The sequence below is a fragment of the Silene latifolia genome, chromosome 7, assembly GCF_048544455.1.
Source record: "Silene latifolia isolate original U9 population chromosome 7, ASM4854445v1, whole genome shotgun sequence".
Taxonomy (NCBI): Eukaryota; Viridiplantae; Streptophyta; class Magnoliopsida; order Caryophyllales; family Caryophyllaceae; genus Silene; species Silene latifolia.
The window spans coordinates 42,299,409-42,313,440 of record NC_133532.1 but is presented as its reverse complement, the minus strand read 5'-3'; the positions used below and the strand labels follow the sequence as shown (position 1 = coordinate 42,313,440).

Genomic DNA, 14,032 nt, shown 5'->3' with positions numbered 1-14,032 from the left:
TTTGTGTTAATGATACCCTTGTTGGGTTATGCACATTAAATTAGGAGTAACGGAGTTTGATTAAGGCAAACTAAATTTGGTGAGAAAATTAAGATTTTATCAATTTTATTCAAAAATAAAGTTTGTACCAAATACCCCTGAGGTTTGCAATATATACACTTTTCCCCTTTAGTAACTACTCATTATCTATTTCATACTATAATACACATCCAACACCTCCTCATAATACATATCCAATACCTCCATTCAACAGTTATATTCAAAGTTCATTCATCCAAAAAATTACAACAAATCATATGCCACCAAGAAATTACAAAGTTCATCCATCCAAAAACTACAACATATGCATCCAAAAATTGAACCCCAGGGTACCATAGACACATTAGACGAAGTTTGAAATCAAAATTTACTTTTTTGGTTTGTGTTTGTGATAAGGACTACAAGTAATTGGGATAGGTGATTAGGAAGTATAAGAGTCATTAGATGAAGTTGTGCCGCTCAAATGTAGGATCATAACGGAAGTTGTAACGATAGTGACACACCAGGCACAAATATTGAACCTATGGGTACTATAGACACATTCTTAAAAAGAGGGGTACCATGGACAAAGTGACAAACCACAAGGGTACCATGAGAAAAAACCGTTTAATTAAAGTTGTCTTAGCCTTTCTTTGGAAATAAATTGATTAAATGGTCGTGAACTTGTGATTTATTAAGCAACTTAAATAGTTAGCCGATTTTTAATTAATGCTCACATTTATAAAGATGCACGACTTTGAGTTTGTGCAAAATTATAGGCACCTAAAATAGCTGATTTAGATTACTTAGACCTCTATTACCTAATAATTTTGTGATTTGTGATTAAGCTTAAACATCCCAACAACCTTTTATTTGTTTATCGGAATTAGGACATTACTAGTACAGTACTATATACCCAACTTCATTTTGGAGTAAACACAAGTAGAAGGACCTAAAATATTATACAATGTGGCTTTAAGGACCTCAATTTTTATTGAGTAGCTTTAAGGACCTTAAAATTGCTTGTGACTAAAATACCCTTGCATATTGACATATATATGCAATTTTGTGGTATTAGCTTTATTTTCGTCAGACACCATTATTAGATCACAAAATCTCATTGAAGACGAACACTATCCGTCAAAAGTTGAAAACGGATAGTGTCCCTCTCACAAGATGCAAGTGGCAATATGCATGGGTGCTTCATTTTCCCTCCCCCTTGTCAACCCTGATAGGTCTTCCGCTTGTGACGGATATTGTCTGTCACAAGCAAGACGCTTTGTTATTAGATTGATAATCAAATCGAAACATATATGCTATATTTTGTGGTATTAGCATTATTTTTGTCGGACACCATTATTAGATTTATAATCAAATCGAATTGCGACGGATTTATTTTTTATATGGATGTTTGGATTTCGTTACGGAGTATTTGGTATTCCTGGGACATTTTGGCTTGAGTGGAAATTTACTACAGACTATATGAAATAACGACTGATTTTCCGTCTAAATTTGTCCCACATCGGCAAGGAATGTTTATAAACCGTCTTTAACGTACTTGTTTGAAAAAAAAAATTGTCAAAATTTAATTAATACAGAATTTTCTTAGAAAAATAGTAAATTGTAGCAAACTCGTATTTGTAAGGGAAAATCATGATTGACCGTTTGCGACGACTTTTCTATCGCAAAATACTTTTAACGATGGATAGGGTCATTTTGTAGCGGGAACGATCCGTTACTTTTAACGCTTTTCTTAATAGTGAATATATGATGATTATTTTTAACTTAAATTACCAAAATATTATTATAAATCACGTAACATCTTTTGTTCGAATTTGGCAATATTATTTTATGATGTAATAAATATGCTAAATATTTAATTTGACAACGTATATAATTTAGTCTGATAAATGAAAATTTGTCCAAAATACATTCAATGTTTTGTCTAATCCCGAACAAGTGATTTGGCTCTTCGTAGAAAAATAAATCCGTCACATTTGCTCGATTTTATTAGTGTTCAATCTGATAATGGTATTGAATCAGAAAAATCTAGCAAGTACCACAAAATATAGAGTATATATGTTAATGCACAAGGGTAGTTTGGTCAAGAAGTAATTTTGAGGTCCTTAAAGCTACACAATGAAAATTAAGGTCCTTATAACTACTTTATATGATATTTGAGGTCCTTCTAATGGTGTTTACTCCTTCATTTTGTTGACTAGCATCATCGTGCAAAGTAGCATTATGGTATCTGTTGAAGGGGTTATCTAACCACCGAACCTCAACTTTTGCGGTCTCTAACCAAATTCGTTTGTCTTATACTCCATCAAAACCCGAATTTGGCTTATATCCAAAACCCTGAATTCGTCATCAAAACACGAATTCGTTAGTTTTATGTCTAAAACCCGGCGTTGTCCGGCCTATATTCACAACCTTCCACTGCCACCACCTTGGGAATTGCATCAAACAACTACCATCCTTATGGTCACCATTAAAATTATGGCTACAACCCTTTCAGCTATCAGCAAAACCTACAAAACCTGGTCACAACCCTCTAGGCCAGAAAAACCTAGCCACCCACAACTCGTTTGGCTATTATCAAATTTATCTCATCATCGTTTTGTCACCCACCTGGCGAGTTACGCACCCCATTATGCACTTGCAAAATTTATCATCATCAACAATGCAACCAAACAACTCATCATTCTAACTAACACCTTGGAGTCACTTCTTTTGTCCAAGACTGCACTTACTCTCCGATCGTACGTCTTGCGGGAGCGTATTGGAAATATTACCTAAATTGTCTCAAAGACTATTTCCTAGTATTTTGTTAATAGAATTTCTTTATCATATCTTTACTTTTCTTATTGTGAATAATTGTATTATATTAGGAAAACTACAACTCATGTGAATATTGTATTTCCTTATTAGATTAGGAAACTAGGTCTCTTGTATTAGCATAAATAGATATCTTGTATCACATTGTTATTTATGCAATTTCTCAATAAAACCTATCTTGGTCTCTAACTAAATTGGTGGCTCTGATAGTGCTTATTGACTTCATTGCAAAAGCTCATATATCCTTAAAAGCAAGCAACCGACTAATCAATCATAAATAAAATGAGGTTTTATTCTAAAATCACTTGGTAATAAAAGTGTACTCTGCTAAATTTTAAACTGTCTTAGAGCTCTTAAATCTGACGATGTTGAAAAATGCCTTGTTATACACATTGGAAAAGAAATCTCAATATGTATCGTAAACTAGATTAATAATATCCCATGATCTATATTCTGCTCATTTAATTTATGATAAACAGATTTCCACGTTAAAATGAGGGTCATACAGTCATTAAGTCCTGGTCATGAAAGTTCAGGCTCCACCAGACCTAGCCCACTCTTGACTCTACCTAGGATTTTCCCATAAAAGGAACAGAACTGAGCCAAACTAACTCAGGTTAACCCAAAATCGGCATGAGGCTTGATCAAGCTAAGCCAAGCTGGACAAATTTTTTGGTAGGTCACGCTAGGAATCTGGGTTCGTAACTGCCCATGATCGGCTAGGAACAGGTCACAAGGGCCGGGAAAAGTTGACATAAATTCGGGTATGTTCGGACCAGCTTCTCCATATAGTCACCTCTATTGTCATTTATATATCTCACATTCTGAATAAATCACGTGAGTCGAAGGAATTGATCATTTAGCCCTCCTTTTTTAGAAACAGAATCTCCAATTTTTAAAGAGATTACCACTAAACTAAACTAAGAAATATTCATTTAAAAACGAAGTATTGGCAGCATCCCACATAGCATACCCAATGCTTAGGTTTATAGTCACACTCGTCTTAACCACTTGACTAAGAAATCTACGTCCCGGAACAAAGTTGTGGCAACACCCCACAGGACACACCCCACACTCGTGACTAGTATTAAAATAGACTTAGCTGTACCACATCACACAAACACCCTTGATATTATTTTCCCACATTATTCTTCCTCACTTTAATAATTTAATTATCACTTTCTGCATTTTTTTTCCAATTTCCTCAACAATCCCATGATTTTCTCCCAATTTTAATTTTTTAATCACACCTTTTTTTTAGAAATAAATCTACATAAATACACACATAAATACATAATCATCATCATCATCATAATAAACAATTACTTCTTCACTCCTCTTCCTCTCTTTTCAGTGATCATCTTACTTCTATTTCAGGTTAAGATCTTTTATTATTAATTTTTTGTTACTTAATTTTATCGTGTTTTGTTTTTGTGATTTGTGTTAGTGGATCTTGTAAATTCATGATCTTTTTCGATTTTTATTTGATTTTGATATGTAATTGTTGATTTTACTGAATGTTGCAAAAAGTTTAAATTTTTCAGGTAACAGATTAAAAAATAGGTGGAGAAATAATGTCGCAGAGTAACTGGGAAGCTGATAAGATGTAAGTAAAACTGATTTATTTACACTTTTTTTTTGTGTTACAGAAGTTTTAAATTTTGATTTTTTTTCGTTAAATTATTAGGTAATATTTGTTTTGTATGAACATATGATTGAAAAATGTATTAATTATTGTTAGGTTTTCGGGTTTTGAGTAGAATTTTAGGAAATTTTAGGAAATTAGGGATTTAGAAGTCAAAATTTAGTTAGCAAGTAATGAATTGATGTGACTATTTAAAGAAAGATGCAAGCTTTTTCTGTTTCGGTTCGAAACGAGGGATTAAAGGCTTGATATGATTAATGTAGAAGGGGTTTTGAACGTGGAGATATCGTACCTTAGTCTTAACCACTAGGTGGAGACCTTGTTGTTCCAGATTGATTTTTTATGAAGTGCTTTCACGATATCGTGTAGTTCCAGAATGTCTGTATATGTTTTTTTAATGTTTAAGACTTAAATGTTTTTAGCCTGGTTTTGGGAGGAAGGTTCGAGGTTGGCTTCTCGTTGTTCAAGATCGATTTTTTATCAAGTGGTTTGGACTATATTGTGTTTTTTCAGAATGTTGATCTGTATTTTTATTTTCTGTTTAAGAACTTTTTTTGCCTGGTTTTGGGAGGAAGGTTTGGCGTTGGCTTTAGTTTTATTAGCTTCCTTGATGCTCTGTACATATAGTATATGACTAATGCACGACATTTTTGAGCTATAAAATACACGGAATAACTTTGTTTGGTAATAGTATGTTACATAGGGTAAGTTGCATTCATCTTCAGCCCCCAAAACTGTACTAAAACGCTTAATTCACGTTGTTTGACTTGCGCTACCATGCAGGCTGGACGTATATATCCATGATTATTTGTTAAAAAGAAAACTGCATAATTCTGCGAAAGCCTTCATGGAGGAAGGGAAGGTGGCTACCGATCCAGTTGGTAAATTACCATCATTTACTTCCAAATTATGTAGATTTGTTGTTGTCCATTAAGTTTGCAGTCATCACCGGCTGCAACATGTTTAATTCCTTAAGGTTTTGCAGCTATTGATGCTCCTGGTGGTTTTCTTTTCGAATGGTGGTCTGTTTTCTGGGATATCTTTATTGCTAGAACAAATGAAAAGCACTCTGAAGCTGCAGCAGCTTATATCGAGGTGTTTTTTCTTCTACAGTTAGTGCTCACCTTTTTAGTCTTCACCTTTTTGCTGTATAACCTATATATATATATATATATATATATATATATATATATATATCTGAGCTTTTATGAATTTAATTAGAAATCTAACTTCTAATTTTGTAGCATTTTAAAGGATAGTTTCTTACGTAGAAAGCATGTTGCTATTTGGCTGAGGATTTGTTTTAATGGTTTAGAAATAGAAGGAAGGTGATCTTTAGCAGGACCTTTTTCACCTTGTGCTAGACTGCTAGCTTTACTTACCTGAGAGGCTAGACTGCTAGCTTTACTTACCTGAGAGGCCTCTCCCCGACACTATTAAAAAATTGCTACTATTTTACTGTTGAAATCTTCAATATTTAATTTTTTATTCTTATGGATCATATAACCACATGCACTATTTTCAACACATGTACAATTTACTGTGTTTTTGGGAGGGGGAGGAGGAGGGTGATTCCTAAGAAATAATCCTGGCTACTATTTAGCATTAAATTTGTGTATTTTTAGATGTACCCCAAAGATGGCAATCCTCGGATACAGTAGCTTCCATGCACAACTGTTCTGTTGAAACTGGATTGAGTTGTTTTCTCCTATAAATTTATTATCAGACGCAACAAATGAAGACCAGAGAACAGCAGCAGCAGCAGCAGCAGCAACAGCAGCAGCTACACATGCAACAGATGCAAATCATGCAGCAGCGGAACGCTCAGATGCAGAGAGGTGGGGCTATTCACCCTCCGCTTGGTGGACCTGTTAATGGTATGAACTTCTATTAGATGACGGGTTTATCTTAGTTATGTGTGCTTAGAATTAGTGAAGGTTGCGCGAACTCTCTCATCAATTGATTCAGATGGATTTCCAGGTATGATGGATAACAGGATAGCCCTTCTAAAACCAGCAGGCAATCAGCAAGGGTAAAAATGTCTCTCCTTACCAAAATTTATGTGTCTTAGCTTTTGCAAACGCCTCTTCTTAGACTGGAAAGCTTGTTATATTTGCCATTGTTCTTGATTCAGCCAGTTGGTTCAAGGCAATTCTGGGAACATGTCTGCAGCGTTGCAGCAAATCCAGTCACGACCTCATTTGGCCACGGTAAGTAGCAAATCTTTCTTATTTTTCACATATACTAACTATTTTTTTTCTTAACATTGACAAGCATCCTCCCAAGTATGACAAACTATTGACTTGTAACGTATGACATAATAGGAGATCAAGACAGAGGTGAATGTAGGTGCATCTCAAAAATCTATGCAGATGGATCCTTCATCAATCTATGGACAGACAATTTTGCAATCCAAATCTGGGCTTCCAGGTGCAGGTCTTAATATGATGACTTGAATTTGTTTTCTGTCTTCCTATTTGTTCTTGCAATTATTACTCGTATTAAATTGTCAAGAGCATAGAGCAAATAGGTTTAATGAGGCCATGTGAATAAACTAGAAGGAGAAAATATGATTTTAATTCTTTAACAGATCAATTTGGTTCCTACATGTCTTAATTATTACTCTGTATATTTCTTTTGATTATACTCTCTCAATTTTTCGTTTTTATTTTATTTTGTACTTTCACCAGCACTTGCCTATTCTCTTTTTATGTAGACGAGAAATACGAGATTGCTTATGATAGCTTAAGAGCTTAATCATCGAGCTCGCCTTTTGCATAGGTTGTCAAACCCTTAGTATCTTTTGTTGGTATTCCATGTTATGTAAAAATATTGTTTACTGAATAGTTTATCTTTCAGTGTCTATTTATCAAATACGGCTTTTAATTTTAACTATGACGAGAACTTTGCATAGGTATAAATTCCGGTATCAACAATCTACCTCTGAAGGGTTGGCCCCTAACTGTAAGTTTCCATTCTTTTCAAGATCATCTAACATGTTTGGTCTGTGGTCATATTTCTTGATATTTACTTGGGGTAAGTACTCTGTATTTTAAGCAGGGAATTGATCAGTTAAGAATGCAATCACAAAAGCAAGCACCACTAATGCAAAATCAAATTCTTTTGGCGGCACAGCAGCAACAAGTCATGTCACAGGCTCAGGCACAAAATAGTCTTGGAAGTTCACCAAGTTATGGAGATAATGATCCTAGGAGGTTTGGTGGACTTCCTAAAGGTACCTTGAATATCAAAGAAGCCCAATCGACAAGAAGTGACGTTTGCTCTCCGATGCAATCTAGTTCACCACAGGTCTGAAAGCTCTTTTCACCATTTGCTTTAATTTGCACTGCTTCCATCCAAAGTAGACTGATCACTATCTCATCTTGGTTTGTCCCAAATAAATGGTATTACAAATTTGTAATTGTCTTATATCACCCTCTATCAAAAAGAGCATACTGCAAGGGATCAAATGAGAATAGAGCTGAACTTTGTGTAAAGATGGCTGTTAGGGATATTAAGGATGTTTTCATCAATCTCTAACCCTACATCTCATGTTAGATATTGCACTCATGCTATGAATGTTTAACATCGCTGTAGCCGAATTACTGACATTGGCAACAAGCAGTTGGTATGTTGGAATTATTCAAATTTGTGGGTGACCAAGCAAGTTTCCTACTGACTAATATAGTGGTATTATGGTAGTAACCTGGTTATATGCAATGTCAATATAGCATTTTTCAAAAAAAATTGACAGCTATGTGATCAGCAGGCACATGTATCATTTTTTTTCCTGTTTTTTTTCAGTGAATTTAAACACGTTCTCGTCTCTTCAAATCTCTGTATTTTTATTTTTCACCTTATGGAACACGTTAAGCATGGAAATGCTCTTCTGTCTATCTTTTGGAAAGCAAAAAGTAGATGTAGACTGATGTAGCATCATATTCCTCTGGTTAATCTTCAGCATACACTGTCATCTTTTTCACTTTTAGTAGAATTTTGGATCTTTTATTATATGTCCATCTGGTTTTCAATCATTATTTCATTTCCCACATTCTTTATCTTTATTTCACAGATGAAGATGAGCCAAATCCAACAGCCTCCTACACAGCAGCAAGAACAGTTACAACAGCAGCAAGCTCAACAGGTTGTGCGCCTTCTCATGGAACTTATCATAATTCTCTGTTAATATCATATTTTCCTGTCTAATTGTTTATTTTCAAATTGAGACCTTTTTTGCATTTATGATACTGAATTACTGACTCCAATCGTACGTCTTGTCCACCTTGTACCGGATATGATCCGTTTTTATAGGGGGTATCCGGGTATGGCGTATTCTTTAAAATTCTACTTCTCTCTCATTCGCCGTTTCTAGCTAAGATTGGGTACTCCCATGTCCATACAAAAATAGCATATATAGTTCAGTCCTCTTAAATTGTGGATATAATGTCATTTAATGTAAACAAACCAGTATATCTTTTGTTCCAACACTCGTTGTAAAAGTTATGCTCTCCTCAGAAGTAGCCTATTTGTGTAGCTCATATAAATGAAGATGTATTTGTGTATATGACTATATGATATGACCATATGGCCAAACTGTATACCTCACTTCTCCATTTTTATACGCAGTATGATGAAACGTAATCATACTTTAACAAGTGGACTTTTTCATTTAATTTGCAAATGACATGGAATGAAAGAGCTATTTTGCTCCAAGTCTTTTTAATATTATTTTTATGCAACAGAATAGAAAAAGGAAACAACACTCTTCATCTGGACCGGCAAATAGTACCGGCACAGGCAATACAGTAGGTCCTTCACCTAATTCTCCCCCTTCAACGCATACACCTGGTGATGGCAGTGGGACAGCCAACAGCCTCCAGCAGGCCAACAGCATGCCTAAGAGTTTAATGATGTATGGCGCCGAAGGGACTGGAGGATTGGCTTCTTCTTCAAATCAGCTGGTATCTTCTTAAATGAATACCTTACCTGTAGGTGCTGCGTTTGACTTATATAATCTCTGCATGTCGACTGAAATTTTTCTTTTGGTTCAGGACGATATAGAGCATTTTGGAGATGTAGCCCTTGAAGATAATGTCGAATCATTCTTGTCACATGATGCAGGGGATGGAAGAGATCTTTATTCGACACTTAAACAAAGTCCAGCTGAACCAAAGGAGGCCCCCAAAGGTATGTGGATTGTATAGTAAATAATGCATTCCTTGCAATGGTTTTGAAATTTTGAACTTCATGTAGAAACTATTTTTTTTTTCAGCCTTTTCATTTGCTGAAGTGGGCTGTATACGTACAAGGAACACTGTGACAAGCTGTCATTTTTCATCAGATGGGAAGTTTGTAGCTAGTGCCGGCCACGACAAGAAGGTGTGATACTTTCTACTCAACTTTTTCTGTCACTAATATCTCTGCACACCCAATGATAACGTTGGTAGTCAGGGAACATGGCACACGCAATGGTTTATATATGTTTGCAATAACAATGTAATTTCTGTTATATCCTTTTGTTGCTTAGGCTGTCCTCTGGAACATGGATACCCTGGCAACAGAGAGTACTCCGGAGGAGCACAAATCTGTAATTACAGATGTTCGTTTCAGGCCAAATTCAACCCATTTGGCTACAGCTTCATTTGATGGATCTGTGCGGCTATGGGATGCATCTAATGTTGGTTTTCAAGTTACACTTAGCTCTTTTCTGATAATTTGCTTGAACTTCAATACCTAGTTGACTTTTTTTGTCGTCTTCATGCAGCCGAGCTATTGTTTGAATGCCTACCCTGGGCGAGGTGCTCATGTGATGTCTCTGGATTTCCACCCTAAAAAGAACGACCTTTTCTGTTTTTGTGACAGTAACAATGAAATCCACTATTGGGCCATGAGTCCATTTTCCTGTGTTCGTGTGTCTAAGGTTAGTACTCCATATCTTTGGCTTTGAGAATGTTTTTGCAGTGGTTTGAGATACTTATAGTTGGACATATCAGGGTGGTACTGCATTAGTGAGATTTCAACCCAGAGTAGGACAGCTTCTTGCAGCTGCGTCAGACAAAGTTGTGTCCATCTTTGATATCGAATCAGACAGACTGATGCATTCCTTCCAGGTTAGTTTGAGTTTACTTGTCATTTGTTGGCCAAGCTAACACCTTTGCTAGACCTAACCTGTCCACATGGTTAATGTTTGAAAATAGGCACATACTGATGTTGTAAACTATCTTTGCTGGGATGCAAGTGGAGAACTTCTGGCGTCAGTTAGTCAAGATTGTGTAAAAGTTTGGTCCTTGACATCAGGAGACTGCGTTCATGAGTTGAGTGGGAATCAGTTCAATTCATGCGTCTTTCATCCTAGTTACTCAACCCTATTGGTTGTCGGAGGGACACGGGTAAGTTGCTTTTTTTTCCTTCCTCGAAAGATCTTATAAAATCATAATTCAGTGAAACCTTCAACAATGGCTTTTTGTGTGTCCAATGGACTAATGGAATGCGAGTGTTATCGTTTCTGTTGTATACACATGGTATGCCTGAAAATACCCTTCCTAATCAGTGATGTATTGAGAAAATACCCTTGCTAATCGATGATCTATCTGTATTTAGATTTGAATAGGTCCTATCCCTAAGGCTCTGTTAGATTCGGAGGAAATATTCCCACGGAATATTATTTGCTTCAATGTAAAAAGTTATCACTAGAAAATAGAGTTCCAGGCTTTCTTTGTTGCTTAAGAAAAATGGGTGGAGAAGGGAATGATTGGCATTTTTTGAAGGACAATAGGCTACACTTGGGACAGTTGGAAGGATTTATATTTTTTGTTTTCAATTTTTTTTCCCTTCATTTTACCCTTCATCAAACAAAGAGAATGGGGGAAAATATTAAATAACTAAAAATTTGGTTGTTGAAGTCATTTATGTGTGTAAATGTATGAAACAAAGGAATATTAGTCAGTAAGTTGTAATACCAATACCCTTCAGGAGGAAAATCAATGTTACATGGATGCCTGGATGGTTGATTAACATAATAATTCGACATGATTGGTAATGAAAGAATACCCAAAAAAAGCACCAGAACATGAGGGCCTTGATCCCAAAATGGTTTTCTTTATTTAGTGTTGAACAAATTAATATAGCTTTTCTTTATCCTATATCTGATTATCTGATTCGAGCTGCTAATCCATTTGTATCCTATCCGAAAAAAATAGAATTTAAAATAGAATTTCCGAAGTGGCTTGGATCGGACAGTGAAAAGTTGGATTTTCGAATATGGATATCCGGTACAATAGTCAGATTTGGATAGGACATTCAGTCCAAGCGCTTTCTACTTGCAGCACATGTGAGATTGGCATTGTCTCTGAAACTAGAAATTGATGAATGGATGAATTTATTCGGTTTCTAGTAAAAAAAGGCATCAATAATTTATCCATGAATAAAAGTTTGGTAATTTCAACTTGATCAGAATTTGGAGTTATGGAACATGGCTGAAAACCGGAGCATGTCAATTCGAGCGCATGAGAACATTGTATCAGCGTTGGCAGCGTCTTCCACTGGAATGGTTGCTTCAGCAGGACATGATGGCTCTGTTAAACTCTGGAAATAATAGTTATATTCAAATTACATATCCTTAATTCATATTTAGTAATATAATCCTGAAATTTCAGACAAGTCTGAGAAATAAATGTCCAGGTGGTAAGCCGGGATCAGCAATAGATACCGTGGCCCTGACCGCAGGCTTCTGTTACTATTTATGGCATTCAAGTGTGGTCAATGGAGGTGGTCTAGACATGAACAATGCAGCTAGTGTTTGATAATGAGAATATGTAGAGCCGGCAATTGATGTTTATGTTGATTTATGTTCGTGGTGCCTAAGGCAAATATATAGTCGTCCTGTTGTATTTAGTCCATCCAGTGTTTTTAGTACATCTGATCCACTTCTCATAGTATTTTTGTTCTGGTCGAATTTCCTTGTCGAATTCTCTACATCTTTTAGCATTATAGCAAAGGCTTTGTTGAAATTCTTGTCGAATCCTCTTAATATTATTGGTTTTGAAGCAAAGGTTAGTTGATGCGTTGGATACTGACAACGGTTGCTGTGTCCGCATTTTGATGCCACAGTAACCTACTTTAGATGCGGTATTAACTCATACTTGAAAAATCATATTGAGTACTTATAATTTTTTCACTGAAGCAAGCCAATGTACTGAATTTGGTATCCCTATCTTCAAATAGTCAGATTCGAAATATCGTCATGTTCCTAATCCTAAAATCCTAAAAGCCTCCAACGTTACAAGTTCTTCGCATAGCTCTGTTCATGAAATACTAGATTCAAGAATACTGGAAAGGGTACTGCGCAGTCGCGCAGAGACAGGAAGACGAGATGGTTGGGTTTCGAGTAAGAAAGAAGCCCTTGCAAACCCTTCCATCAGTGAAAATGCCTGTGCAAAAGGCTGAACCAAGGAAGACTGTTGTGTTTCACTTTAAACCAAAGGTCTGTTCAGCAGTTCAGGGCACGTGTTGAGCGCTAACCAAGCTCCTTTTGATCCTCTTTAGTCGAGTTAGACCTCTGCTGAGCTATTATAAGTAGGAGGATGACGGATTTCCCTTTCAGAGCTGATGGAATCCCCTTCAGTGAGCTAACGGATGAATTTAGACAGCATTTAGAACATGTATCTGGTACGTTGGAATGTCCTAGCCAGAGCTAGTGACTAGTGAGGAATGCACACACAAGATACATTTCTTTTCTTAAATCCATTGAACATACATTCCTGAGAGCGACGGAATTTACTCTTAGAGATACATGTGCATTATGAAATATACATCGGAACCATATTTAGCATTTGGTCGTAACTGTCTTTCAGTCTACTGCAGGAGTAATCTCTGAAATCTTTGTTACTTTGTGATATATCCTACATTTTCTCTCTCGTAAAATAAGTCACAAGGACGATTTTAATGCTAACGAATTTCAAACTTAGATTAGAGTTATGAGTAGAGTTTTTTTAACAAACAAGAAGAATAACCATACTCTTCCTGAGATAACCATTTAACTGCATTGCTAAATAATTTAACTATACGCGGCTATATTTGAAAAAGTTTCCGCCTAAAATTAAGTGTCGAAGTGGTGCTTATGTTGACATGAAGACAAAGTTAACATAGATCAGATTTTCAACCTTTGGAGAGTATTATGAATGAGTAATGCGCCCACCTTTCAAGGAGTACCAATGGGGCATTGAAATGATAACCACTCTTTCCTTGTATCTTCAACTAGGATTCCATGAAGGTGAAGTCAAGCTCATTTACAGTTGAGGGGCCGCGGCAAGCAAGTAGAGTTCTTGCTATAAACCGATAAGTAAGCCGGATGATAGGATTTTTTATAAAAGAGGCCGAACAATCTTCGATTTTGGACAAATCACGACCCGTCAATGCTCGCCAAAGCGGTGCTACACTATAGTTCCGGGGTTTTGAGGAACGAGTAGGAGATACATCAAGTCTGAATACATCCGCAAATTCTACAAGGGTCATCATTCTTGTTGTGTTCTC

At 36.1% G+C, this 14,032-nt stretch overlaps 1 protein-coding gene across 10 annotated transcripts; it reads left to right on the top strand.

Annotated features, from left to right (window-relative positions):
- Nucleotides 1–3,935: 3,935 nt before the first annotated feature.
- Nucleotides 3,936–12,510, top strand: LOC141592076 (transcriptional corepressor LEUNIG_HOMOLOG-like). Of its 10 annotated transcripts, none has more exons than XM_074412652.1 (19): nucleotides 3,936–4,233; nucleotides 4,401–4,462; nucleotides 5,285–5,382; nucleotides 5,487–5,596; nucleotides 6,228–6,378; nucleotides 6,482–6,533; nucleotides 6,636–6,711; nucleotides 6,826–6,931; nucleotides 7,416–7,465; nucleotides 7,562–7,810; nucleotides 8,574–8,645; nucleotides 9,244–9,462; nucleotides 9,553–9,688; nucleotides 9,774–9,880; nucleotides 10,029–10,178; nucleotides 10,266–10,421; nucleotides 10,495–10,611; nucleotides 10,699–10,890; nucleotides 11,955–12,510. In XM_074412652.1, the coding sequence occupies exons 2-19, from the start codon at nucleotides 4,431–4,433 to the stop codon at nucleotides 12,093–12,095; spliced, it is 2,214 nt and encodes a 737-aa protein (XP_074268753.1). In that variant the 5' UTR covers nucleotides 3,936–4,233; nucleotides 4,401–4,430; the 3' UTR covers nucleotides 12,096–12,510. The 10 variants fall into 10 exon arrangements, with proteins under 10 accessions (XP_074268753.1, XP_074268751.1, XP_074268750.1 ...); XM_074412650.1 differs by having other exon boundaries at nucleotides 7,559–7,810; XM_074412649.1 differs by having other exon boundaries at nucleotides 6,826–6,937.
- The last annotated feature ends 1,522 nt before the right edge of the window (nucleotides 12,511–14,032 follow it).

Coding starts and splice junctions, on each gene's coding strand:
- LOC141592076 (XM_074412643.1), top strand. CDS start 4,431: ATGTCGCAGAGTAACTGGGAAGCTGATAAGAT. Junction 9,463..9,552: donor CTTCTTCTTCAAATCAGCTG/GTATCTTCTTAA, acceptor CTTTTGGTTCAG/GACGATATAGAGCATTTTGG. Junction 10,612..10,698: donor GACTGATGCATTCCTTCCAG/GTTAGTTTGAGT, acceptor GTTTGAAAATAG/GCACATACTGATGTTGTAAA.